Source organism: Lupinus angustifolius, chromosome LG05, assembly GCF_001865875.1.
Source record: "Lupinus angustifolius cultivar Tanjil chromosome LG05, LupAngTanjil_v1.0, whole genome shotgun sequence".
NCBI classification, from domain to species: Eukaryota; Viridiplantae; Streptophyta; class Magnoliopsida; order Fabales; family Fabaceae; genus Lupinus; species Lupinus angustifolius.
In genome coordinates, this window is record NC_032013.1 from 2,837,419 (window position 1) to 2,864,751 (window position 27,333).

Sequence of the window (27,333 nt, forward strand, 5' to 3'; positions counted from 1 at the left end):
TATTATTTGTGATTTTAATAAAAAATTCCAATTAAATGACACATTTTGATTTATCGGGAATACCAATGAGGACAAAAAATCTTTATTCAGGTCTAGAGTGATCAACAACACTATGAAGCAATGATGTAAAAACTGTACTGTACTGGCTAGTTCAACCGGAAAACCGGTGAACGGACCCCTAATCGGTATGGTACAGATGTTAAACCGGCCAAATATCAAAACCAGTCAAAACCGGTGAACCGGTCAGTATTTGACTAAACCGGCCGGTTTATACACATATTTCCAACCCTTCTTCAACACTTCAAGACACATGTTTCCAAGGCATACTTAGATTACACATTTTGGTTTCTAACATTGGTGTGTAATCTCAGTGATATTTTTGTAATCTTGGAGTACTGTCTGAAGATAGGATTTGGTGGAAAAATATAATATCGATATGAGACAATTTTGACTCCTTGATGTTAAATGTTAAAACTCCAAATTTATTTGTTTTGTAGAGTGAGTTGTTAACTTGTGTCATTTATTTATATTTTGCGGTTGTTAAGTGATACTTTTGGATTGATATATGTTTTGCAATTTAGACTTTGAATTTATTAAAGACTTCAAGTTGTTTGTTTATGTGAATTTTGAGTAGATTATGAATATGAATTATAAATTTGAGTATCTACCTATTTGGAATATTTTTGTTATAGGTTTATATATATATATATAAATATAAGTAGGTATATTCGGTTTAACCGACATACTGTTTAATTACTAAACCACTGTATCACTATATCAATACCATGACCAGTTTGATAACCGATACAGTTTTAACAACACTGCTATAAATGATTATTCTACTAGGACTAAAGCACCTTTATTTTTTCCAACTAGATGATGTACAACTCCCTCGAGTCTCTGACATAGCTAGAAATGGCAAAAATCATCGACCCGTGAGTATTGCTAAAATACACGATTGGGTACTCGTACAAATTGCTTATGGGTGGGAACGGGCAGGAATGGCAAAGGCGCAGGGGGATGCGGGTAGTGCTTTCCCATGCCCAAACCCACAATATTTGTGGGTACCTGTGCGAGTATTTGTGGCTATCCAACTGGTTTTTAATTTTAATTATATATTTATGTAATTGTAATAATCAATATATAAAAATAATTGTTACATGAGTAATATGATATTTATATGATAAATTTATGATCATAGTTAAATATGTGTAATTTATTATGAAATATAATAAAGTATATTATTATATATAACCTTAAAATAATAATAAATATATATAAAAATTTAACTAAAAACTAAATATAAAAATTTGCGTGTACCTGCTGGGCGGGTATCACAAAACTCACTCCCGCTCATAAGTTATTATTGTGGATACTCGTTGTGGGTATTTCCAAGATACCCACAGGTCGGGTTTTTTGCCATCCTAAGAATGGGTATCATGATACTCACCCTAGATGTACCCGCATATTTGTAAATTTATTTTTTAATTAAATAATTTATATATATTACACTTTTATTATTTTATAATTATATATTATATTTATTTATTTATTTTATAATGAACTTTGGTACTTGGAATATGATGACAAATTTAACATGTACATAAATTTTATTATTCATCTAATAAATATTTTATATATATTAATTATTAAAAAATATATAAATATATATTTAAATATAAAAACTTGTTGTATGAAATACCTGTTACCCATGTGGATATTCATAAATTATATGGGTTTAGATACCAGAAAACAATATTCACATTTGTTCAGCTCTTTTGTGCATAGCACCTTCATGTTGAGGACTGAGGCAATTCGCCTTGACCAACTTATAAATGTTGATTAAATTCATACAGTTATATGTTAAACGCTTCATGTTAAACAAGTTAACAGTTAAATTAAGAGTTTAATGAATAGACTTATATATTAGTGTAAAATTTTCTACCCAATTACTTCATCATCTACCAGTTAGGTATGTTATTTTTGATCATTTTTATTCATTTTACCAGTTATGTATATTATTTTTGTTTAAATATAAAATATAAACAATTATTAATACATGAATGATGATGGATTAAAAATGTTAAAAACTATTATAAGTGAAAATTGAATAGGTAACTTGATAGGGCAGAGGTAATACTTGCCCGCGTGAATAAGAAACTCCAAATGATATTTTCATTATTAATTCTTGGGAATGACACTTATCGGAATGATGAATTATATATCTTAAAAAAGTTAGTTTCTTATTTAAAGAGTGAGAGATATATTGGTAATAGAAAAAGAGAGGGTATTTTCGTCAATAAGTGAAGCCCAAATAAGTAGAAACTCCAGATTGAGATGTGGGAAAATAAGTGGTCGCAGTTTTTATTAGTTTATGCAATTTTATTTGAATGTTAGATAATATCTCACCACATATTTTAGTTAGGTTGGTAACCGATACACCTTTTATTTTGGGGAATCTGTGTTAATGTGTTCTAAAAGGAATTATTGAAGATTCAATGAATAGAAATTTCACATCTAAATTATAGTTTAAATATATCAATTTATAATGTTTACTAGTCAGTGTTATTCTCACATTTGTTAACATTCTCATCCTTTTGCGAAAATAAGAGACAAAGAAAAAGTGTTTTTCTTAGGTGAATGCAAAATATTTTTTCAAAAGCAGAAAGTGGTTTGATGCACAATACAATTTCTTTTTTTTGTATATGGGAAGTGATATTTTAAATCAAATGTTAGCTCTCATATCACTAATAACATTTTTATGAACTATTAAATATGTCGATGCATCCGTTAATTAATAATTCTATATCATCTAGATAGTTTATCCCAAATTTTAAAAAAAATTAAACATCTATATATATATAATCAAACAATTTTTATATATTTCAAAGACATACATTACATAATCTTTGTGCATATAAATAAATTAAAATAAACTTTTATATCACCAATTAGTTTGATTAGGTTTATTTTATATAAAGAGTTCTTAATCTAAAAGTTTTATACATTATTATTACATACATTAATTAGCTATTACCAATAACTAAGATGAGTAAATATAAATCTTTATGAAAAAATTTGCGTGAAGACGAAACTATATAGAAATAGATAATAATATATTCCCAATACATTAATATTTAATTTTAATTAAATTTAATCTTTGATAGCTTAAAAAACAACCCTATAATATGTGTCTATATAGAGATGTTTTTCAATCTTTATACCTATTGTGCAAACATATTACATTAGTAATCTTGATCTTTATACATTCTTGAAAATTGAAATGGTACTTCTGATGCAAAAATCATGTTCCATTCATGTTCCGTGGGGCAAATGCATATCCAAAATTTGGTTGTTTCTGCATTCAAAACCCAATAATGTCTTCTTTCCTTTCCAACTTTCTCTTCTACAATGATAGTGACACATGAAAAACTACCAATAAAAATATCTCAACATGTGTTCAAGAACAAAACAATGAAACTTGTAAAACTTGAGTAAAAAACATCATGGCACAGTTCACAACACAGGGTCGTTTGAAGTTTCTGTTTAATGGGGAGTTTTTGTTTTCTCTCTTGGATCATAAAGACCCATTTTTTCAACACAAGTGTAGCACTTCAATTCAGAATCATACCCATCATAGGAAGAGGTTAATAAAGCATATTGGTTATTCTGCAATGATTCACTATTCTTCATATTCATATTTTAGTACCAAAACAAACCGTTGCAATGCACAAACACACCCCAATGTTGGAAATGATGGTGTTCGTTATGATGATGATGATGATTTTGATGTTGATGTTGTTGATGATGTTGATGAGTTTGAGAATGATGATTTGTCCGGTTTTCGAGGTCTGGTGTTGGATATATCATACAGGTTATTTTTTTCTTTCTTGTTCTCAATGTTTTATTTCTTGTCTTGTTTTTTGTTTGCATAACACTAATTTGATGAAGTTTGAGTAAATCACTAATTTGGTACTTGGAAAAGAAGGCATAGGAGAATTTAGTATTGATACTATAAAATTTTAGTTTTTTACTGTTCAAAACATTGATCAAGATAGTACTGAGTAGAAAAAATGATGATCAAGTTAGTTCTACATAAAAAAACTAATTTCATGGACAATTTGAATATTTAGGGAAGAAAAGTATAATTTTTAAGTGTGGGGGTGAAATTTTTGTGTACTATAAATTGGTGATTTACTCTTTAAAGTTTTGAATTTTTTCCCTTTATTAGTATTATTATATTGAGCACACTGAAGTATCTACAGTGGTTAAGAGCCTTTTTTATTATGATTTCTGTTTCTGTGACTGTTTTCTTCTGATTTTTGCAATTCTATGATGCATTTTTATTGATTCTGAATTTGAACCTTTCCAAGTTGTTTATTTCCATTAAGTGCTGCATGTTAGGTTGGCCTTAGTATTTTTGGGAATTTCATGCTAGATTGTGGATTTTGATGCATATTGAAATGATGGTACTAATAATTAACCCCTTTAAGAGATATTCCCATAGAAACACTGGAACATCACTTTCTCTTGTATATAGCCACCAATATCAAGACCTTCTCAGTTGTTTGCTTATGGTTTTGACTGCTATCATTTTGTTCCAGGCCAGTCAATGTTGTAGGTTGGAAACGTGCTATATGTTTGGAGTTTATGGAGAAGGTCAGATTTTTCAGCCCTACCTTTTCATTCTTATGTCAATTACCTGATGCAGCATGTAACTTTATTCAATCCATGTAGCCGACCCTACCTAGTGGGGATAAAGGCTTGGTAGTTATTGTATCTGATGCATTATCACTTTGTTTGTTTTGTCATTGAAACATGAATATAATCTAAACATTTTTCTGTTTCCTGGCTTGTAATGCTCACCTGTGCATATAGAAAGCCACAACTATACATTGAAAATAAGTGTATCTATCTATCTATCTGGTTATAAGAGGGTGAGTTTGGCGCGAGGGTAAGGTTGTTGCTTAGTGACTACGAGGTCAAAAGTTCAAATTCTGGAAACAGCCTTGTGGAGATAAGGCTGCAAAGATCTACCCTCCTCAGACCTCACTAAGTGGTAGTTTCGTGCACTATGCCGCCCTTTTTTATCTATCTAGTTATAATTTCAATAGTTGCATTTTCCAGGCTGATGTACTAGAGTATTATGCTCAGACTGTGAACTCTCCCAGTGGATCCTTCTATATACCAGCTGTATTGAGGGTATGAACTCAGTAATGCTTTTGGCTTATTGCTTTTTGTGCATCTTCACAATTGTAGTAACAACATTGACTCTTCATCAGTATTGAACATAAAACTAAACTTATCATCTGAAAATATTGTTTTTGTAAATTGTCTGCTCCTCCATTAGTCCAATACAAAGTAGCTAACATAACCTTTACTTTGTTACAGGTTCCTTATTTACTTCAGGTTGTTAAAAGAAAACTACTCAACAAAAATCTTAGTCGAAAAAATATTCTATTTCGGGACAATTCCACCTGTCAGTAAGTCCCTGAATAGTTATTGATTTTGTTAATCACTAGAAGTACACTATTTGTTATTAATAATTGTGTACACTTCCAGAGTTTGAAACTTGAATATAGAACATATCTACTATTATCTTGTATTGTAATTTGATATAAGAATAAGGATGAACCTATTTGAATACTGTTTCAAAAAGCATTGAATTTAAAGATCTGCTTGATACAGGTCAGAGAATTCTCTTAAAAATCTTTCACACCATTTACTTAAAAAGTCCAAACAAGTGAGGGTTATATGATTTACTTTCCCTTCCCTTCTTTTGTTGCTTAAAATCCAATCAAAGTTCATTCTCCTTTTCTGTAATGCTTCAAAATAGAAGCATTGAGTTGAGTTTGGACAGACTGTATCATAATCTGTAACCTTAAAAAACGGTGGCTAGTGCACGAGGCTTCCGCTTAGTGGGATTTGGGAGGGTATGTGTATACAACCTTACCCTTGCAAGTATAGAGGCTATTTCCAGGATTTGGGCTGTAACCTTATTCCAACTGAAATTTCGACTACAAAATCCCCATTAGCTTCTCTAGTTGAGAGTTGTGTACACAAGTGCTAGGACTGTTATCCGCATTTCATGGTTATGGGGAAGTTATCAGTCTGAAGAAACAATTTTTCGGTTTTTTATCTTTCATTGAAATCTTATGCAATTAACAAAATGATGAAAGATTCAATGGTACTCTGATCATTTTATGTGATCAGGTTAGTTCATATATAAGGCCTTCAACTGACATGATGTTACCTTCTCAACAGATATTGCTCTTCTCGCGAAAACTTGACCGTTGATCATGTGGTGCCCATTGCACTGGGTGGAGAATGGAAATGGGAAAATCTGGTGAGACAATCTTTTTTGGCATCATTATTCATTACTGGCATCAGTCATTTAAGGAGTATATATAATTCTGTGCTAATTTGTTACTCTTGTATTTTGTTCCCGAACAAACACTGAGGTTGTCAAATACAAAATTCAGCATACAAAATTTTGTAATTGTTTTATAATATTAATACAGTATTTGCTGATGATAGGTGACTGCTTGTGTAAAATGCAACTCAAAGAAAGGTCACAAAACATTAGAGGAAGCAAAAATGAGGTTGATTAAGGTCCCCAAGGTATTTCCTTCTTAACTAACCACAATCAATCTACTATCTTTATTTTTTATTCAAATGAGTAGGATATATTTGCAAATTTGGCTGCCAATGACAACCAACAAAGGCAGCCTGATATACAAGGCTCGTGCTTAGTTGGATCTGGGGAAAGTCGATGTATACAGTTTTACTTTCGTAGGCAAAAAGACTATTTCCAAGATTTGAACTCATGACCTCCATGAGGAACTATTGGGCCGAGGCTCACCCTAACCTTCATGCTTATCAAAGTAGCAAACTTGTGGCTGTGCATGTATTCATTTAAGCATGAATGAGGACATGACAGCTTTCAAGAAAGGGTTAAGTGGCCCAATACACAAGTCTCTCACTTAGTAAGCTCTGAAGATGGCAGATGTACTCAGTCTTACCACTGCGGAAAGTGTTTCTTGGGTTAAAATTTAAACCTATAATTGCATTTGTTAATTAAAATATGGTACCTATCTCAAGATATTCATGGTTTTAACTTTGCCATCTTGAAAATTAAGAATAATCTTAGTGTTATTATTCAGGCACCAAAGGACTATGATATACTTGCCATACCTCTAACTAGTGCAGCAATACAAATGATGGCAGTAAAAAAGAGAACACCTGAAGAATGGCGCCAATATCTATCAAAGTCTTCTTCAGAACCATGAATTAATCTTTGGTGCCAATTGTACATACCCATATGTAATGTCACTTGCACATACTCATTTTCCTTTCTCTAATGTCAATAATTGAATAAAATACTTGTACGTAGTACCCTTTCGAATACATAACTAGTTCGTCACTTGTTACATTATTATTACAATACTTTCTTACGAATACAATATGTATTATGCTGAATTCGATATTTAAGGTAAATAATTGAATCATATAACTATATGTAAATACTAATTACTGAGTTAGAGAATGATGTGTACAATAGACCAATAACAGTTTTATTTGTTGTTGCAAAACACTAGAAAAGTGACTTCTATAACCAACATAAACTTTGATTCTTTTGGAAGATCCATCTTGGTGTTAAATTTTGAATATTGAAATGAAGTCATTGGTACCAAAATTGGTGAATTGTGTATTTTCTCATTCTTATATTAGAGAGCCTAAGAGCATCACAAATCAAACGTCCAAACAAGCAAATCCTGGCCCTTATTCAGGATAATTTACTATATAAGGCTATAAGCTATATTACTCAAAAAAGGCAATTATAATATGTCAAAGAGAATAATGTATCTCCTTATATAAGGAGATAGTTTATCTTCTCTATCCATTAAAATGTGACAAATGTGCTATTTTATTTATTTTTTAAAAATATTTTTATAGAAAATGATAAAACATGACACATGTCATGATTTCACTGGCAGGAGGAGATAACTTATCTCCATTATTTTTAAGTAGAAAGAGAAAATGATTTAGTTTCTTAATAAATTGTAATTTTAATAAGAGAGAATCCTCTTATCTCAAGATTAAGTTTAAAAAACTTATTCCTTAGAATTGATGGTTAAGATATAAAGTAAATTTTTTTAAACATTATTGGAGTAAATGGATATCTTTCTTTTTAATTAACAACAAATTTAATAATATTGACATATTCCTTAATCAATATGAAACTACCCAAAAAAATTCATAACAAAACTCATAAAAGGGCTAGTGTCAAAATATATATATATATATATATATATGAATGAGTGAATGTACTCATTAAACAATCTATTAATTTTCCAATACATATTATTAATACACCATTAATTGATTAAGTGTAAACTAAACAAATGGAGTAAAAATTAGTGACATTATATGGGTTGATAGTTGATACTCAAATCTACAGTCCTTTATTAAATGAATCTGTAACTAAATATCATGCAGATTATCTCCAAGTACCACAACATTTGAAAATATGTAAATAAATAATAGCACCTATATAACCTATTTACAACAAAAACCTACAAAAATACAATGATGGATATTGTAACAAAAAATAAACCCACTAGTGAGGGCCTCAAAGAAGAGGAATATGAAGGGTTTATCTGAATGATAAAATTGCAAGTAGGTGTTGAAATATTCTGTGTAGTAATCATTGCTAACCCTTCAAAATTGCATGCCAAATCATTCTGATTTTGCACTTGGTAATACATATTAAATGCATATGATGCATTTCCATTAGCATCCAAATTATTGCAAGAAGATCCATACCCAAGTGCAGTGCAATCTGCATAGGTGCAAGCATAATTTATATTATCTGCAAGTGCGCTTAGATTTTGTGCCTCTGGATTAAACATGCACCATTTTGGGTCAAGATAATACACATTTTGTGCACCCATTAGAACATTATTTTGACCCTTATTACCAGAAAGATCTAATTGAAACTTGGGCTTTCCATCATATCTAAAAATACCCCAATGGCGTTCAAAATTTCCTGGAGCAATGCTCTTAGCATCTTCATCAATAAGCCCAAATAGATAAACTTCAATATAACCAGGCCTGAGAGGGGTACCTTTATTTGAAGCAAGCCTGGGTAAAAGCCCATTGTAAAATCTTAAAGCATTGCCCAAATTTGCATTCTTGTCTCCATCTGTGGGCCACCCAACTTCTCCAACCAAAATGGGCATGTCTCCAAAGCCCACAGATTTGAGAGAAGAGACTAAAGTATCAAAATTTGCATCAAAAACATTGGTGTAAAGAATCCCATTATCATTTATGGGATTTACTGGCCCATCAAAGAAAGCATAGTCAAAAGGGAAATTATCATTTCCATAAAGACTTAGGAAAGGGTAAATGTTAACTGTGAATGGTGCATTATTCTTGTGCAAAAATTGGACTATTTGGGTCATGAGATCACTTAGATCAGGCCTAAAAATTCCTGCTGATGGAACAGGATTGGACTCTGGAGATTCATATACATCAGCATTTAAGGGCACTGTTGCCTTTACTGATGATAGACCAGCCTCATTAAGGGCATTTTGAATGTTCTGTAATGCAGGTAAGGTCACATTCAAGAATGAATTATTGTAGGATTTCAAAAATGGTTCATTCCCAACTGCTACATACCTGTGAAAGAAATATAATATATGATTCAATGTATAACTATGTATTAAGTATAAAATTCTTATCACAAAATCCAAAATATGGTAAAGTTATAAACCAAAAAGCTCAGCTAAAAAAGATTTAGTTTTAATCTAAGGTATCATCTAAAAAACTATTTCACTCAGAGTTGTGGCAATTCCTTCCAACAAATAAATTTTCAATAAATACGAAACTGTTGTATATTAACAAGAAGTTTCGATATCTGACTTACCTACTATTGATCTAATAGGTAAAAAATAGTTATACATGACTAAATACAATTTGTAATTTACTACTTCCATAATCAAATTTGAAAGAAAACAAAAAGCTTTAGTGTAACAACAATAACACAAGTCTTTTTTCATAGACTAACATGATGTTAGTCTAATAGTATCAGACTATATTAGATCCTTAAATAGGCCAAAAGGTAAATGTTTGATTTTTTGAAGCGACATTTGTTTAGAAAGCAGCCACAAACTCCGAATATCATTAATTCCTTATCCGGATAAAGGGATACAATTGGTATAAGAAAAAAGCTTTTTTCATGTCCAAGATAGAGAGGGAAAAGGATCCTCTAATTTACAACAACAAAAGGTTACAGAATTTTGATGTATTTTTATACTGTACTTGGTAAACAGTATAGGGTAGGTCCAAATACATGTAACATTTATAGATTTCTCAAGTACCAAAAACTTCAGAATCCAATATCCACTCTATAATTATAGCATCCTTTCTAGATTTACATTCAATAGTTTTAGATATCACTCATAAAAACTTTAACTGTCCTATGCAAAATATGAATTAAATCACCCAACAAAGGCTATATTTATATGACAGCATCAGAATCACACAAACTCAATATATATGCTAAGTATTAATTCATAATAAGTAAAATTAATGAAAAAAATTAAAACAAACTCACTTGATATTAACTCCACCATTGAAGCTATAACTAGTAACATTCTTTCTAACCCATTGCATGGCACGATCATAATCAACCATATCAGAAAGCTGAATATTTGGAATAGCAACCATTACTTCAATACCAGAACCAGAAAGAGCACTCATAGTTGCTGAATCTGCATCAAATAACTTCACTTTCTGAATTCCATTTTCTTTCATCATCTGAACAACCATATCTGGTTTCAATTGATGTGTTGCTTGTGTTCCCCAATTTACTCCAAGACCTTCCACACTCAAACCCATCATCATAATAATCAAACCCACCAAAACCCATGTCAAAAAACACATCTTTTCCATTTTTACAAGATATTTGAAACAAAAAATGAAGATACTTATAACTTTTTTGTTGAAAAAAGTAAGGAAAAATAAAGTTTTTAGATATTTTTTTCCCACCAATGATGTCGGTTACCTACAGTTCTATAAGTGGGGCTAGAGGAAAAAGAAAAATTTGCAAAGTTTTTTGAGAATAAAATATGAAAATGAATCAAAAATATCTGCTTGTTTTTATGTTTCAATCATTGACCTTGTGTTGAATGAATGATAACCACTAAAAGCTATACTTCATAATATGTAAATCCAAAAAACTTTGGATAAAACCTTTATGTTTTGTAGGATGGTGAAACCAGAAGAAAATTCAGCTGAACAATAAGAATATAGAAGATCTGAAACTTGAATAAATTCCCAAAATGGAAGAAGAAAAAACCTCAGGAATTTTTGTGTGTGATTGTGATGTCCTAACTAGGGATCTAGAGACTTATAATAACCTAATAACACATACTTTTTTCCTGTAGTATCGGGGTGTGTGATTGCTCATCTTAACAAGTATCGTTTTCAGGAATCGAATGTTTGATATTTAGTTATCCTGAAAATCTAGCAGAGTCTTACACCACTAGATTTACGACTTCTTGGTAATAACACATGGTTTAAGTTCTCATGGCTGATGATATAATAGGATGATTTTTTATAGTTTTTATTTCAGACGTAGAGACTAATTTTGAGAAAACTTATAAGTATAATAATAAGCTAGTAGTCCAAGAAGAAAGAATTCTCAATTTTAGTTTTGTTTTCTGAAGTAGAAAGTGGCTGTGTTGTTTCTTGGAGAAATTATTATATATTATATATTATACTTTAAGATCGAACATATTTATTTTGAAGATGAAGGTTTATATACAATTAGTACATCATTTATAATTCATTTGTATTATTCTTTTGAAGAATCAATAATAATTATATATAAATGATAAATAATATAATTACAGGTATAAAATTATAGATTATTCCTATATAATTTTTTCTATATTTTAAATCAATACTAATGATTTAATTAACATGATTTGTTTTAAATGAAATCATGTAAGAGAGACATTGCTAATGGGTTTTGTGTTAAATGAAATCTGTTTTGTCAGTGTTCCCAAACGATGTGAAAGTTTTTTTCTTTTTTAGTAATCAATGAAATGACATATATCAACAAATTAATCATTCATCAATAAATACATAAAATATCATTTATATTTCTAATGATATAGAATGATATGGGAGGAGTTGTAATATAATATATCATTTATATTTTTTGTTTTATATTTAAAAATTAATATATTTTCATAAAAATCTTCTTACTAATAAGTAAATGATATATATATCATATATAAATTAATTATAAATAAACAAAATATTACTTAATAACATATATCACTTTTATATTACTAGAAAGATTTTGTATAATAATTTAGTAGGAAAAAATATCATTACGAGCCGAAAATTGAAATAGGAGAATTGAATAAATGAGAAAAAGGAGGTGGATAGGAGTTGATTAGGGAATGGTGTCCATGTTGAGTGTTGATGCGACCAATGAAGAAGTCGGCAACTATGTTGTGGGTCACGTGGTCGGTCGGTGATTGCATCTCAACTCACCCATTCATGCATCCACGTCTCTTTCACTACACAAACAAAGACACTTTAATAACTTTTTTTATTTTATTTTGTAGAGAAGTGATGAGTTAAATAGCTGATTTATTTTTATATCATATTAAATATCTTTAGAATATTTGTTGACATATGATCTTACATTTCTCAATATAGTACACTATTTGTCTTTAATGACATAAATAAGTATGAACTTAGATAATATATTAATAGGTGCACTTGGAATAACATATTATTGCAATATGGTGATTGGTGCAACTTGCACTAAGCATTGGCCTTATTTATTTACTGCTCAATCAATTTTGTAAAAAAAAAAACGTTTTTCAAAATCCAGGTTAAACATAATACAAAAGCTCTTTAAAATAATGTATATACAATAAAAGTAATTTACGAGTCTTCCACTTGTTTCCAATTCAGATTCCTTAGAAAACTTATCTAAAAACGCATTTTAAAAAACTAAAGTGTATTTTGAAAACTTCTGAACAGTAAGATTTTTTGTCTTCATAGTATGCAAAATATTTATACAAAATAGTAAAAGAGAAATAACAATCATTGTACATTATCTCATAATATGTTGACCACTTATAATTTAAATGTGACAAATTTAAACATAAGTGGCACACAACATAACAACTATATTAATTTATGTATATTTCATTATTTAATTTATTCTTTTTAGATAATGTGAATTCTCTTTAAACTAAACTATAATTGGAATGTCTAATATTTACCATATGTCAATTATTCTTCTTTAGGTATTAGATCTACTTTATTTCGCAACAAGGACCCCCACATGAATTTATTGACCACTTATCTCTTCAATACTAGGTTGAGTCATTGAACCATTGGCTCTAATTCCACTTTTGTGATTGAATAGTGGAAACAATGGGAGATCTTGCTAAAGTATTTTTTCCATTAGCTATGTAATAATATGAAAGAAGCATATAAACGAACTTAACATCATATTTGACCCAAAATCTTAAGGTATTAATATGCTCATCCACTTGTATGTTCTTTAAATCACCCACTTATATATAATGCGATATTTCTTCACTACACTAACTCACTTGGAATACCTAACACATAAGATAAAAGGTTAAAGAGGACACTAGATGATCCCTATTTGAAGATGGTAGGATGCTCTAAGTGGAGACTTACACCAAACAAGCTCACAAACTTTAGTCCAGTCGAGTTTAACTTAGAAATGTAGCTTATTTTGAACTCAAGTCGAGTTTTGAGTCGAACAAATTTTTACAAAAATGAACCGAGCTGAGTACAAGGATTCAATTCGCTTATTTTCAGTCCTACTTGTGAAGATAAGACTACATATATCTACCCTTCTCATACATTACTAGGTGAGAGCCATGTGTAGTTAGATGCTTTTTTTTAAGCTTAACATATATATATTGGTCTGCATCAAATTAAGAAGCATGTTCACTAATGGCTAATGCCTCCACGCCCTTTCATGATGGGCCCAGCTCACACCACTCATTCCAATTTTCACGGAAGGCCATGTTCCTAGAACACCACTCCACAAAGTATCCAGTTGCAACCAACTTACATGGGTTAGAGGTGATTTGTTAAGCTCAAATAGAACACAGAAAATTTGTCATGGCGAGAAATTTTTTAGGGAAAAAGATAGACTGTGCATGGAAGTTTTATTCAACACATCTGTATTCTTCACATGACTAAAGGCATTTTCTTGGGAAGGTAAAACTAATTTATCATGTAACAAGCAAGGTTAGGAACTAATGATCTGTTCCATCTATAAATATTTTGGCTTTGCTCAACATGTTGAAATTATATATGGTCTTGTTTCCACTTTTTCCAGTAATTTGAGATACAATTTTTAAATATTGGATTTTCAGTTATTTAAATCCAGTATACATTTGAATTCAACAAACAAGCAAATAAGAACCAGGAAGTCACATACTAGTTATAACATTTGGCATCTTCTACAAATCTTCTAGGCAAAAAGCTCATCTTCCAGATAATTGTACTCAAAGGTGAATTCTGTCTTGATTCTTTGACACCTGAATAATCACACATCAATGCAAAGACAAGTGAGGACAGCTAGAAGCATGGCTTCAAACATCAACAAAATCAAGAATTTCATGGCCTGAACTAGACAAGGAAAAACATGAAAATGCAAACATAAGATTGTTTTAAATAAATTTTAGAGTAATTATCCATTTTAATCCTTCAAACATATATGCCAGATGACATTAATTAATCCTCTATCAGTACAACAACTTGGTTCCTCAATGATAATTAAATGCCATAACTTTGTCCTTCTAGCGACCAATTGATGTCACTTAAGAATCAATTTGCGGCATAAAAATTAACACTGAAGAACCAATTTGTTATATCTCTAAATGGATACTTTGATCATTCTTGGAGGACCAAAATGATTTACTCAGATTCTTAGATGATGGGCATCTCTGACCTATAAAGTGAAACAAGTGTTTTTTTATACAACGCAATTATGACTGCAAATAACTGGAATTATAAATTCACTCTGCATACCACCCATGTTGCATATCATCATTTGCAATATGGAAATCGAAGTACACGTATGTTCCCTGCTCGTATTCATCTGTTGCAACTTTTGGCTCTTCATGCCGTTGAAACCATGTGTTATACTTTCGGTGATATCTCCATGACTGCTTCTTCAACTCTTTCGCAGCCAAATATTGTTGGTAAGTGTTCTGCAGAAAACATTGGATGTAAGCTCAAGTGATTGAATTCAATGACAGTAATACTAACCACACAAAGTTCATGTACCTGTTGATAATAAAATGCAAAGAACAGGGTATCGGTGCAAAATGGTTCAAGACTGACTCTCTCCCAAAAGGCAGGATTGTTAACAATAGGTGCCTGTACTTGAGGATAACTAGGAGGTGTTATCGTTGCGTGCCTCTGCATAACCCAAAAAAAAGACAATATAAATTGATTATATGATTCTTACAATAAATTTTTCAATAAACATTAGGATTAATATAACTGGAAATGCATACAGGAGAATAGGCCCTAGGACGTTCTGAGTCCTTAGGTTGTGGAAATTTGGAATGTGTCGTGGCTGCATCAAGCATCTGCAAATTATATAATTGATCACGGATTGCACCCGAATTAGCAATTGATCCACTGAAGTTATCATTAACGGCTCCAAGTCCAAGTTCGGAAAAACTTCTTCCAATAACACCAAGGTTACCACGTTGATTGGTTTGCAAGGGTTGGCCAGGAGACAAATCAATTACTCTAGAAGTCTGACCAGGCTCTGGAAGAGAGGCAGATACTCCTGACTGCAGCATAAACAACCATGAATAAATTCTATGTATACAATATACACTCAACTTTTACACTCATGTGAGGATCAAAATGCTTAAATCCTTAATTTTAGCCCTCATTAGCCTAAATGCTTAGAGCACTATTGACTTGTTCATCAGGCTTTCAAATTAGATACCATCTCAAAATTTATTTGTTCACCTATAAGTTATAACAGATTAACAGATAAACGGAAGAAATCATAGAATAAAAATTGACTTTGCCATGCCCTTCAAATATATTTTGATATTTTAGGTGGAAGCCTCATGCACTGAACTGCCCTTTTATTTTAGATGTAGTTTTTTGCCAATTTCCATTGTCACCTAAACTAAAAAGACAGACTAGGAAGGCTGACCCACTGGCTTTCCCATCTTATCATCTCGGGGTTCATTAATGCGAAATTGGATGCATTAGAAGCTGAGTTTAGGCACAAGCACAACACATAAAAATATGTATATACACTTTTCCATGTTGTATGTAATGACAGAATATGTAATCTTATATAAAAGCATAGGAGTTAGTCAGCGTACAGGAGAATCTACAGCATATGGGGATTTCAAATCATCTTCATTTATGAAATTCTTGCCAATCACAGCAGTAGATTCAGTCCCAGAGTCATCAGTGAAAATCTGCTGTTGCTGCAGTTCTTCAACCCTAGAATTGCCAGCATCTGCAGAATACAAAAATACACCAATCTCGATATATTGATATTACAGATTTTTTTGTAAACTTGTATAAAAGGAACACATGATTTTTTTTTACCAAGAACCAACAAATAGCACATTTTTACACAGAATAACTTTTTATCCTTCAGAATGAATATTGTCATTTTACCTTTTGGGATAAAAAAGTTATATTTTACAAAAATTAATTAAAACTCCTCAACAAATCATGACCAAATAACAGTAACACAACATACCTGCGTCGCTAGAAACAACTGACGTCAATGGCTGTTGGCGGGGTGCAGAATGGGGCGAATTGGGTGGCAGCTGTAATGAGGTAGAAGAAATGCCATGGAAACTTGGTGACTGGACCCCAAGTCCCAGACCAGGTTGAGAAGAAACTGATGAGCCTTGAGAGTTAAACTGCATATACAGTAAGCATATCATGCAATATATATGTCTTGTAAAAAGAAAGTCTAAGATCAGATTGAGAAGAAACAGGAAAAAAAACATCAAAAGTTAACTGCACAAACGGTAGCATAACTCGCAAAAAAATAAATTACATTACATAATATACTTGTAAAAAGATCTTATAAAAAGCTGTATATTATCATTTAACAGAAAATTTAACCACCTGATAAAGACATAAAGTTAAATCACAGAGAAGACTATATGTTAAGGAAAATGAAATTGGAAATAAGGCCTCTAGGGAAAGACTATTAACAAAAAAACTTAAACATGGAAGTAGTGTTATCTCAAAGAAAAATCCTGCCACAAAACTATAAGACAGATGATGCTCTATGGTAGCCAATGTTGGGCAGTAAAGAACTAAGCAGAGCAAAAGAATAAGTGTAACGAAGATGAGTTTAGGTTGATGAGTAGACATCCAAAACAAAGATAAGATTGGGAACAGATGTACTGAGGATCAAGTTGGAAGTAGCACCTATCAAGGAGAAGATATCAGAAACAGAAACTAACTAGAGGTTAATTGCTTACGTTAGAAGACCAATAGAGGCTCCAATCAATAATATATCTAGTGGAAGATAATTGGATTAAAAGGGCCACAGGAATACAAAATAAAAATTTAGGAGAAAGTCAGAAACCACAAAAATAAGACCTTACTCTAAAATGGACAAAGTGTATTATGCTAGATAAAATGGACAAAGTGTACAGACTAGGAATAACCTACACAACTCAAGGATCTCTGTGAATGCTAAAAATCTGAGCAAATATCTCCTTAAGATAAGGCACTAGGATCATTTGGTTAGCCTATAATATCTAATTTAAAATGTGTGCATATAGAATGAATCCTACCAGAATGGTATAAGATAGATTATGCTCTTGCTAACTATACATGATTTAGTTAGCCTATACAAAAGATCTAGATATTAGTTACATAGATTCCAACAAATATTTTTTTTATAGTGAGGGGAATGGAAGAGAATGTTGCAAATAGGGCTTCTGGCCCACAATTAATATTGAACAGTGAAAGGAAAAAATGCAGAGGGGGGATTAGTACCTGTTGCAAGAGAGAATTCTGTTGCTGAGCAGAAAACTGCTTATGATTTCCTCCAGCAAGAGAATGCATATTAAGAAGGGCACTGTGCCCTTGTTGCTGCACTTGCTGAAGCTTTTGCAAATATTTTTCCTTCTGGTCAGGAGTAATTTCAGTTCTTCCACGAAGCTGCCCCTGATATTAAAATGAATAAGTCCCTTCAAAGGTACTATAAAACAACGAACTACACAGGATATCTTCCATATCATAAAATTCATAGCATGCCATTATTACAGGTACTAATATGTGTGTTATGCTTCAACTCCCATTCTGCATGCAAGAGCAATACATTTCTATCTAACTATAAATTGATAGCTTCAGAAACCCACTTAGGTAACATACAGAAAAAAATGAAAAAAAATATAAACTCGTGATCATTCACAATTGAACTACCTGCGGGTATGACTTTCAATATTAAAACAAGACGCGTTCCAGATTTCAAGGGCACACAGGTTCAGAATTTAGCTTGATGTCACTTAGAGTTTGATATCCTTGTATACCTCTTAGTAAATAACTAAGAGCAACCAATTGTATAACACAATTTAATTGCACATGCACACAATTATTTTTCTGCTATTTTCTATTAATAAAGATTGCAAATCTTTCTTCAGTTTGACACATCACAAGTAAATTCAAACTCAGAACAGTAAATAAATAATGAATCATATAAGTGGGGAACCACAACTCAACAAAATTAATGTGGGGGAAAAAGAAAATTACCACATCGTTCTGATTCTGCAATGGGCTTCCAGGTCTCCACTGCATGCCAGGAACCGCAGAAGGAGAGAAAACTCTCCCCGGCACAGCTGCAGCTTCATTAACATTACTAGAGTCAACTGAGGCAGTTCCATCATTACCCTTAGCAACCTGAGGCATGACCATTCTACTACTTATGGGGGATACAAGAGGTTGTTCTATCCTATTGCTCCCAAGTCTATCATCAGCTCCTAATACGTTTCTCTTGGTTATTTCAGAGGCTGAAGGAACTGAACCAAGGGCCCCGTTGGTGGAAACCATGTTTCCAGAAGCAAGAGGGATATTAGCTGTTGTTTGATTAGATACGCTGTTTCTGCTGAAACTCCCTACAAGTGCAGCATCAGAAAACGACGGAGATGGTCCCTGGCCAGGGAAGCTATTAATCTCTTCTTCCTTCATTGAGGTAGTATGACTTACAGAAGATGAATTGGTAACATTAGTAATCTCCATGACATTCCGAACAGAATTTGAACCAAGCATGACTGATGCACCAGCTGGTGCAGTGGAGAAGTTATGTGCTGGAACATTCATAGAAACCGGAGCAGCAAGATTTCCAGCTGGTGTTGAAGCAGCAGGACTAACTAGACTATTTTTATAAGGTGGAGTTGTTGCAACAATGCCAGAATTGCTATCCTGGGAAGCTGTGTCATCAGCTTGCTCCTGTAAACAGGCATCTTAATTATTAGAAGTAAGAGTTGCTTGGAACGGAAAATATCAGTAATGTTCATCTACTTCATGACACCTAACAATTATGCAGCTTTTTTTTCCTAAACTGGTATTATGGTACTTCAGCTACAAGCATTTGATGGGACAACATACATGATCCTATACTTTACTATTACTCTTAATATGGATTGTTAAACTTGAGTAAAAACTACTATTATTAACTTGTTCTTTACCTCATAAGTATATGATTTGATACACTATTTTCTTAGGCTATTTACTACTTTTGTAACAATATTTTATGATACAATGCCAGTGAGTCGTATCTAACTTCGAGATATATCTGTTCCCATATCCTTGTCCTAAACTAATCAGAAACGATCCAGACTCCAGTGCATTATTACTGTTTTATTATTATTAATATCACTGCAAGCCATTAAAAATCCTATTAGAGGGCCAACATAATAAAGTGCATAAATATGTAAATATCCTACAGAATTTTTTTGAACAAATTCATTATTTTTCAACTTTCAACAATATTGACTCATAAGAAAAAAATTGGGACATAGAAAAAGGAATACATACAGATGTTTGTGATGCCGATGCTGATGGTGATGCTGACGCTGCCAAAGAAGGTTTCAAGCTTAGCACTGGTGCCACCTGCCAGAATACATAATAAATTAGGAATTCCATATAGAGAAATATTCTAGAACGTTAGCATAATATTTGGATTTCAAAGAATAGATTGGAAGCTGCAGACTTGCAGTCAAAATGGCTAGCAGGGGGGAAACTGTCAACACAAAAATTAAGCCAGGCAATCCAATCCCATAACATGAATATACAAATGCATCAGAATGTGTTAGTATATGGCTTTGTGCCTGTGTTTGCAACAGTGCACAATGATTAATCAAATACCTTAGCAAGACCAGGGGGAATTGTAACTAGATCTTCAAGTGACTCCACCTTGTCTAAAGGTAAAGAGCTGTATAGCTCTTCAATATCACTGAATTCTTCGAAGTCATCCTGTAGAAGGAAAAAAAATAGAAGACACAGAAATTAGGACAAATTCATAAGTTGTGTAGTATCGAGCATGAAGGACTCACTACAGCAGGAGTGAAAGAGGGTAGATATATCAACATCTACTTAGTGAAACTATCTTGACGCTTCAAGGCAGAATGGCAAAAGTGCAACATCCAAAATACAAACCTGATTGCGCTCTATGTAGTCATCCAGGAAATCTTTGACATCATTAACCTGCTCAGGACTTAATTCATCATTATCTAGTAGCCTCAAGATTAATTCACATTGCTTTATATGAGCCTTGTGCCGAGTAATTGATGTCTCCAGATGTGTCTGATAAACAAAGAAAAAATTGACAAGCCATGAAAAAGGTAAACCATTTATTCGATATAAGGAAGCTTCTTTTACTTCATAGTTCATACCAATCTGGGGGGCCTGCTCTTTCCTTTCTTAACAGAAAGCCCTTCAAGCTCTGCTTCAAAGTTATCGATCTGAGATTCTAACTCACCAACCTACTCAGGCATTTAAAATATAAGAAATCTTCCAGACATAGTGATATAAGTATATATTACAAACTAATAGAAGCTCCTTTACATAAAATGTGCCCACACAGACACCTCAATGAGAATCACAAGGAAAATAGGCACTGGACTTTTATAAACAGCGTTGTAAGGAAAGCAAATTTCAATAACAAAAATGTAAAGAGAAATTTTGATTAGTGGAAATTCTCCGAAGAGTCAACCTGCATTAGAGAATTTATCATGTTGCAAAAAACATTAGAATTTAGATACAAAGCAAACACAGCTCATCATTTACCCAACACTGAAATATACATGAAGGAATACGAGCTATAATGCAAAAAGTAATAGCCATGTTTGGCTCACAACAAAACAAAGCTGTAAGTTTTTCATAGATTTTGATTTCATACCACATTGTTCAACCAATCCCTTGTCTCTGCTTTGGCCTTCTCTTTAGGATCCTATCAGAAAACATTTAGAATGAGGTAACACATTTCTCATCCCATAACCAACATAAAATAATCATAGTACATCAAGAAAAACTCAAATGAAAAAATACATTTGAAACAAACATTATTTCCCCGGGACAAAGACTCACAGTTTTAGGCTGTTGAACCAAGCCTTCTTTGGAGAATGCTTTGGTCTTCATTTCCTTCTCACAGATCTTAAACCTTTCCATTTCCTTCTCAATAAGCTTCCGTGCATCCACCAGAGCTTGCTCATAAGAGGCACTAATCTATGCCAAGATGTGTCAAAAGAGAAAATGTTCTGAGTTCAAAACCATGTCATTAAAGGTTAAACACAACAACAACAACAACAAAGCCTTAGTCCCATTAGGTGGGGTCGGCTTAAAGGGCATTTTAAAACATTTCACACCACAGACAACCACAAAAGAAAAGCGAAGCAATACTACCATTTATGCACAACAAAAGAATCAGTGATTAGACATCATAGAAAATATATAGCATCAATGGAAGATCTATTGGAGAGGCTCTCCCCTTCCCTTCTAAGAAATTCACACAACACACACACATATACTTCATGTTTTGTGCATATGTTAATCCTTCTTCATAATTAGGTAGAATTTATATTTTACGATTTTTACCTAGAGTTTTATAGAAATATGCAATTGTTCCTCCTTGCCAGAGAAGTCGCAATGTTAGCAAAGTTTATATATGTTGTTATTATAAACAGTAAAACATGTCTATAGTGATTCACATATCACAGTTGTCCTTTTTAGGCTAGCATAGTAGTGAGTGAAGATTTTTCATTTGATATAATTTGCAGCTAAAAAATTCTGTTACATCGATGTGGCTACCAGGAGATATTAAATTTTCTGTAATGACTGATTATATATCATATAAATATATTTCAATTCCAAGTTATTGTAGATTGTGTTTATTTTTAAAATGTATTGGCGGAGTTCAAACAAAAAAATATGGTGAAGGCTTTAATATGGAAACTAGTGATGAGGAGAATAATAATACAGCTTCAAAATACAAGCGTGGAACTTGAGGACAAACAAATTTCAAAAGATTTAGAGAAACACCTCACTCATTTGATCCTAGTTCATTATGGCATGGCCTAGAAGCTCAAACAAATATGGAAATATACACAAAATGGCCACCTAAAAAATTTAACCCAATATCCATCACTGCGTAGCATCGCTTAATAAATTGGAGTAACACTTACGAGTTAATACAATTCTCTCAGGGTCGAACCCGAACACGTGATTACTGATTCCATATCGTTAAACCAAACAGAATAACATTAAACAATTTCCCTACATAACTAGAGTATACACCATTAAACAACTTTTCCCACATAACTAGAGTATACATCAGAGTAAACATAACTTCACTGGAAAACATCTATTAATTTATCTATAATTCCAAAGGTAAGTCAAAAGCATTTACAGCTCATGCCACACAAAAAACCCTAGATAAGAAATATTAACTTCTTTTCTTGTTTTGTTTGAGAACCTCAGTATCTCGAAATCACTCCAACTAATTGAAGTCAAGCCGAGAAGAGTCAGAAGACCTATTTACGGGGGCAAAAAACTCCCCCTTCATTTTTTATCCACAAGACTCAAACCTGAAACTTTGCTTAAGGGAAATCGAGGTCCATGCCACCTAGACCAATGACCATGGTGGGTAATTAAGAAATAATATCTGCAACAAGTTGGTGATATGGTTCAAGGTACTGGAGAAGATAGAAAAGGAAAATCCAGACCCCCCCTATTATTTTGCTTCTAACAACAAACAAGCACATAGCTAATTCTAGTAGGCCCTCAAGAAAACTGGATAAATTGCATAACCTAGTATGAACCTGAAGAAAGCAACGACTATTTCGAAGTGGATGTGCTTCATAGTCATGCCCTTGCAATTAGTAGCTAATAAACCCTAAAACGTTTTTTTCATAAACCCCAATTAGTCACTAATTGTTAAAGATATTCCTATTCATTTAAAAATAGAAGTTGCGCATGAAATCTCTAAATAATGTAAGAAAACATCATCCATAAGCTTAAAAAGCCGGCCGAGTGCACAAGGCTCCCACCTAGTAGTTTAAGGGGTGAGCAGTTTTACCCTCGTAAAAATATGTTATTTCCAGGATTTAAACCAATGACTGTGGTCACAAGGCAAAACAGCACAACCTTATTGTTGCGCCGAGGCTCACCTGGAATCATGAGCTAAAGAGGTTTTTAAAAAAATGAAAGAAACCTTCTTATCCTTAATCTCACTGGACTGAATCCAAGTCTTAATCTGATCTCTATATCTCTGGAGCTTTTTAATCTCCTTCTTCAGATCGGCTTCAAATTTCTCCTTCTGGTTCGCATTATCAGTATCGTAAACCTAAAAAAACAAATGTTTGAATAAAAATGAACAACGATTGGTGAATGAATTTGAGGAGAAGAGTGGAAAATAATGGAAGAAGAGTGAACCTTGTTCCAGATGCTATCGAATACTTCAACACCTTCTTGGACCTTCTTGAGAACACGATCGATTTCTCCTTGAAGCTTTCGACTCGCTCCCATTTTCGCACATTCGATTCAATTCAATTCAATTCAACAAAGGTATCATTCAATTTTGGTGCTAAATGTGGATTTTACGTTCACTGCGTCACTCTCACTCACTCAATTTTTTCGCTTTTTTTATCTTCCTTCCTCAAACAGAAGCTGGCAGAAGAAGAAGAAGAGTTAATAACTTAATACCATGGGCAAGTTAACATTCATGATTTCTTTTTGTAAAAGAATATAATATGAGTTTATAATCTCTATACTTTTTCACACATTATTCACTATTGATTTGTATTAGTTTGTTTTATATATTAAATTTGTATATTATTTTTAGAGAAAATGTATACATAGTTTTATATGTTGTTCATTCATTAACGTTTTATATTAATTTTTTAAAAAATGTAATCAAATGAATGTAAAATAAAATACTAATTATTTATAAATTTTTACACTGAAAAGATATAAAAATATTAATTAATTATATAAATATTACACTTTTATTTATAAAAAAATTGTATGAGCTTTCGAGATAAAGATGACATTAAGAATGTTTTTGGATAGGTTTAGTTTCAAAAATATATTATTCATTATTCATTTATATTTTTTTTAAAAGTAATATAAATAATACAGTATATAAAATTGTTACACCATCAATGAATTTTGCTTTCATTGTCTCATTCTCCATCACTCAACTTTTCCCTTTTTATCTTCCTCAAACAAACGCAGGCTGGAGAATACTAAATACCATGGGCAAGTTTACCTTCATGGTTTTTGTATCCATTAAATTCTAGTACTTGCACGAGAATATATTATTTTTTTAATTATATGACTTATTTTAATTCAAACCCAACCCAATAATTTGATATAGTCATTTTCCTAGATATGAACTTGATAAAATATAGTTTTTTAGATGGAACTAAGGTTAAAGATTCGACCTTTGTATAAATTTAAACATCATGTTATATCATAGCATCGAAGAAGTATATAGTTTAACCTAAAGTGTATTTATAATATATATTTCAAATAAATGATATAAATATTCTACTAAAAGTCAATGAATTAAGTTAATGAGTTTTATTTTTCATATCATTTTTTGCAAAAAAAATATGGAAGACGTGTTAACAAATAATAAGTAATACACTTTTGGGCCCTTTTTCAAAATAAAAATAGACATATGTATTAGTTTTGACATCCTCACATATCGTTATACCTAACTACTTTATGCTGAGGACAATTATTAGCATTTCAATTGGTTGGATGTATTCAAAATGTTAATTCTCTATAGTTTTGATGATCTCGAGTATATTAAGATGCTAATAAATTATCAGACATCATTGATTTGGCTATTTTTAAGTATGCAAAAAAAAATTAAGAGGGTAATATTTATGTATTGATAATATAAAAATTTATACACAATCATGTATCATTTACTATTCATTTGGATTATTTTACTTGAAAAATCAATGATTTTTTAAAATGAATGACGAATAATAAATAACAGTATAAAAAACTCTTATAATGTCAGTATATACATTTTTTCTTAAAAATTAAAGAAACCAATAATTATGATATAAAGAATATTGACTTATCATCTTTAGTTTACATAGAAGATATTTAATAACTTTTAGTTAATCCAACTTAACACACTCTTGGGTTTGAGCTCCCTTCCTATATGGAGAAAGATCTAGTTGGGCAAAACCTACTTGTCCCACTTAATCTAATAGATTGGGGTCAGATGTAGTAAGAGGGTGTAGACAATTTATGCAAAAAGAGGCAATTGAAAAGTGTGAGAGAAGATAAGAAAACTCAACCCGCAGGAACTCCGAGCAGTCGTGGGAAATTCGTGACCGTGTCTTCGTTCACCGTTGGATCGCGCTTAAATTTGGACAGAAGGTTCACAGCTTATAGTACTTCATTCGGAACGGTTGGATCGGTGAGACGACGTTCGAGGTGGTAGAAATCGAGCTGTTACAGCAACTGTGTTACTGGTTTTTTCTGATTTTTCGTGTTCTCATTTTCAAGTTTGTTGCTCTGTTGTATGCCGTATTGTTGAGCACGTTTTGTGCTGTATTTTGGAGGCACTATTGTATTCCTATTTTGATTATAGTGGAGCTTGATTGACTGGCTTGTGCCCGTAGTTTTTACTTCTCACTTTGGGAAGGTTTTCCACGTTAAAATTATGGTGTCCCTTGTGTGTTACTGCATTATTTGATATTGCTCCTCATAGATTCTAGCAAGTTGGGGAAATAATTATCCGCTGCATATACTATGTTAGAGTTTACATTGTTATTGTGTTGAATTTCCAATTAGAGTGGCATCCGAGCTCTTTGGGGTTTGAGGTATTTGACTTGCTTGAATGATGGAGGCAAATACGCATAAAATGATATGTTTGAATGGCATTAACTATCACTTGTGGAAAGGAAAAATAAAAGATTTATTATTTGTGAAGAATTTGCATATTCATGTGTTTGCTACTGAGAAGCCAGAGTCCAAGTCTGATGAATATTGGAGTTTTCAACATCAACAAGTTTATGGTTTCATTCGGCAATATGTAGAAGACAATGTCTACAATCACATTGCTAATGAGGAAAATGCAAAATCTTTATGGAAGAAAATTGAATCTTTATATGCTTCTAAATTAGGGAATAATAAATTGTACTTGTTGAAATCCTTGATGAATTTGAGGTACAATGAGGGAACTTCCATTTCAGATCATTTGAATGATTTTCAAGGGCTCCTTGATCAATTATCAGGAATGGGTATCAAGTTTGATGATGAAGTGTTGAGACTATGGCTACTGAATACTCTACCAGATTCTTGGGAAACATTTCGAGTTTCAATTACAAATTCAGCCTCAGATGGTATTGTCTCTTTGGAGAGTATAAAAGGAAGTATTCTTAATGAGGAGATGAGAAGGAAGGCACATGGTACTTCATCTCATTCTGAGGTGTTTGTCACTGAAAACAAGGGGAGAAGTCATAGAAAGGAACCGAAAGGTGATAGAGAAAAGGGTAGAAGTAAGTCCAAGCCCAGATACAAGAATGTGGAATATCACTATTGTCACAAAGGAGGTTACATACAGAAGAATTGTTTTCAATGGAAAAGGGAGAATAAAGACAAGAAGGGCAAACAGAACGAAAAGAATCATGGTGATGATAATCGTGTTACTACTGCTACTTGTGCTAATCTTATTATTCTCCGTGACCATGATTTGGTTAATCTTGTATCATATGAGAG

General features: G+C 32.2%; 3 protein-coding genes across 5 annotated transcripts; 1 reads left to right on the plus strand and 2 right to left on the minus strand.

Annotated features, from left to right (window-relative positions):
- LOC109347473 lies at window positions 3,328-7,384 on the plus strand. Its single transcript, XM_019587345.1, has 7 exons — window positions 3,328-3,874; window positions 4,605-4,659; window positions 5,128-5,202; window positions 5,392-5,483; window positions 6,265-6,346; window positions 6,538-6,621; window positions 7,164-7,384. The coding sequence occupies exons 1-7, from the start codon at window positions 3,507-3,509 to the stop codon at window positions 7,287-7,289; spliced, it is 882 nt and encodes a 293-aa protein (XP_019442890.1). The 5' UTR covers window positions 3,328-3,506; the 3' UTR covers window positions 7,290-7,384.
- Window positions 8,409-11,393, minus strand: LOC109347475 (glucan endo-1,3-beta-glucosidase 8-like). Its single transcript, XM_019587346.1, has 2 exons — window positions 10,619-11,393; window positions 8,409-9,681 (listed from the first exon to the last, which is right to left on the minus strand). Exons 1-2 carry the CDS (start codon window positions 10,954-10,956, stop codon window positions 8,577-8,579), a joined length of 1,443 nt encoding a protein of 480 aa, XP_019442891.1. The 5' UTR covers window positions 10,957-11,393; the 3' UTR covers window positions 8,409-8,576.
- On the minus strand, window positions 14,212-24,203 carry LOC109347476 (CCR4-NOT transcription complex subunit 3-like). Of its 3 annotated transcripts, none has more exons than XM_019587348.1 (16): window positions 24,022-24,203; window positions 23,801-23,932; window positions 21,679-21,816; window positions 21,491-21,541; window positions 20,985-21,074; window positions 20,749-20,895; window positions 20,458-20,565; window positions 20,128-20,202; window positions 18,844-19,539; window positions 18,088-18,252; window positions 16,826-16,991; window positions 16,437-16,576; window positions 15,600-15,884; window positions 15,367-15,501; window positions 15,109-15,290; window positions 14,212-14,615 (listed from the first exon to the last, which is right to left on the minus strand). In XM_019587348.1, the coding sequence occupies exons 1-16, from the start codon at window positions 24,112-24,114 to the stop codon at window positions 14,549-14,551; spliced, it is 2,670 nt and encodes an 889-aa protein (XP_019442893.1). In that variant the 5' UTR covers window positions 24,115-24,203; the 3' UTR covers window positions 14,212-14,548. The 3 variants fall into 3 exon arrangements, with proteins under 3 accessions (XP_019442893.1, XP_019442894.1, XP_019442892.1); XM_019587349.1 differs by having other exon boundaries at window positions 16,449-16,576; window positions 18,088-18,258; XM_019587347.1 differs by having other exon boundaries at window positions 18,088-18,258.

Excerpts from the sequence above, each read along its gene's own strand:
- LOC109347473 (XM_019587345.1), top strand. The coding sequence starts at position 3,507 with ATGGCACAGTTCACAACACAGGGTCGTTTGAAGTTTCTGTTTAATGGG. Across the intron at positions 4,660-5,127 it reads GTTTGGAGTTTATGGAGAAG|GCTGATGTACTAGAGTATTA; the intron begins GTCAGATTTTTC and ends TGCATTTTCCAG. Across the intron at positions 5,484-6,264 it reads CGGGACAATTCCACCTGTCA|ATATTGCTCTTCTCGCGAAA; the intron begins GTAAGTCCCTGA and ends CCTTCTCAACAG.
- LOC109347475 (XM_019587346.1), bottom strand. The coding sequence starts at position 10,956 with ATGGAAAAGATGTGTTTTTTGACATGGGTTTTGGTGGGTTTGATTATT. Across the intron at positions 9,682-10,618 it reads AATGGTGGAGTTAATATCAA|GTATGTAGCAGTTGGGAATG; the intron begins GTGAGTTTGTTT and ends TTTCTTTCACAG.
- LOC109347476 (XM_019587347.1), bottom strand. The coding sequence starts at position 24,114 with ATGGGAGCGAGTCGAAAGCTTCAAGGAGAAATCGATCGTGTTCTCAAG. Across the intron at positions 16,992-18,087 it reads AGAATTCTCTCTTGCAACAG|TTTAACTCTCAAGGCTCATC; the intron begins GTACTAATCCCC and ends CTGTATATGCAG. Across the intron at positions 15,291-15,366 it reads TTGCATTTTATTATCAACAG|AACACTTACCAACAATATTT; the intron begins GTACATGAACTT and ends TGTTTTCTGCAG.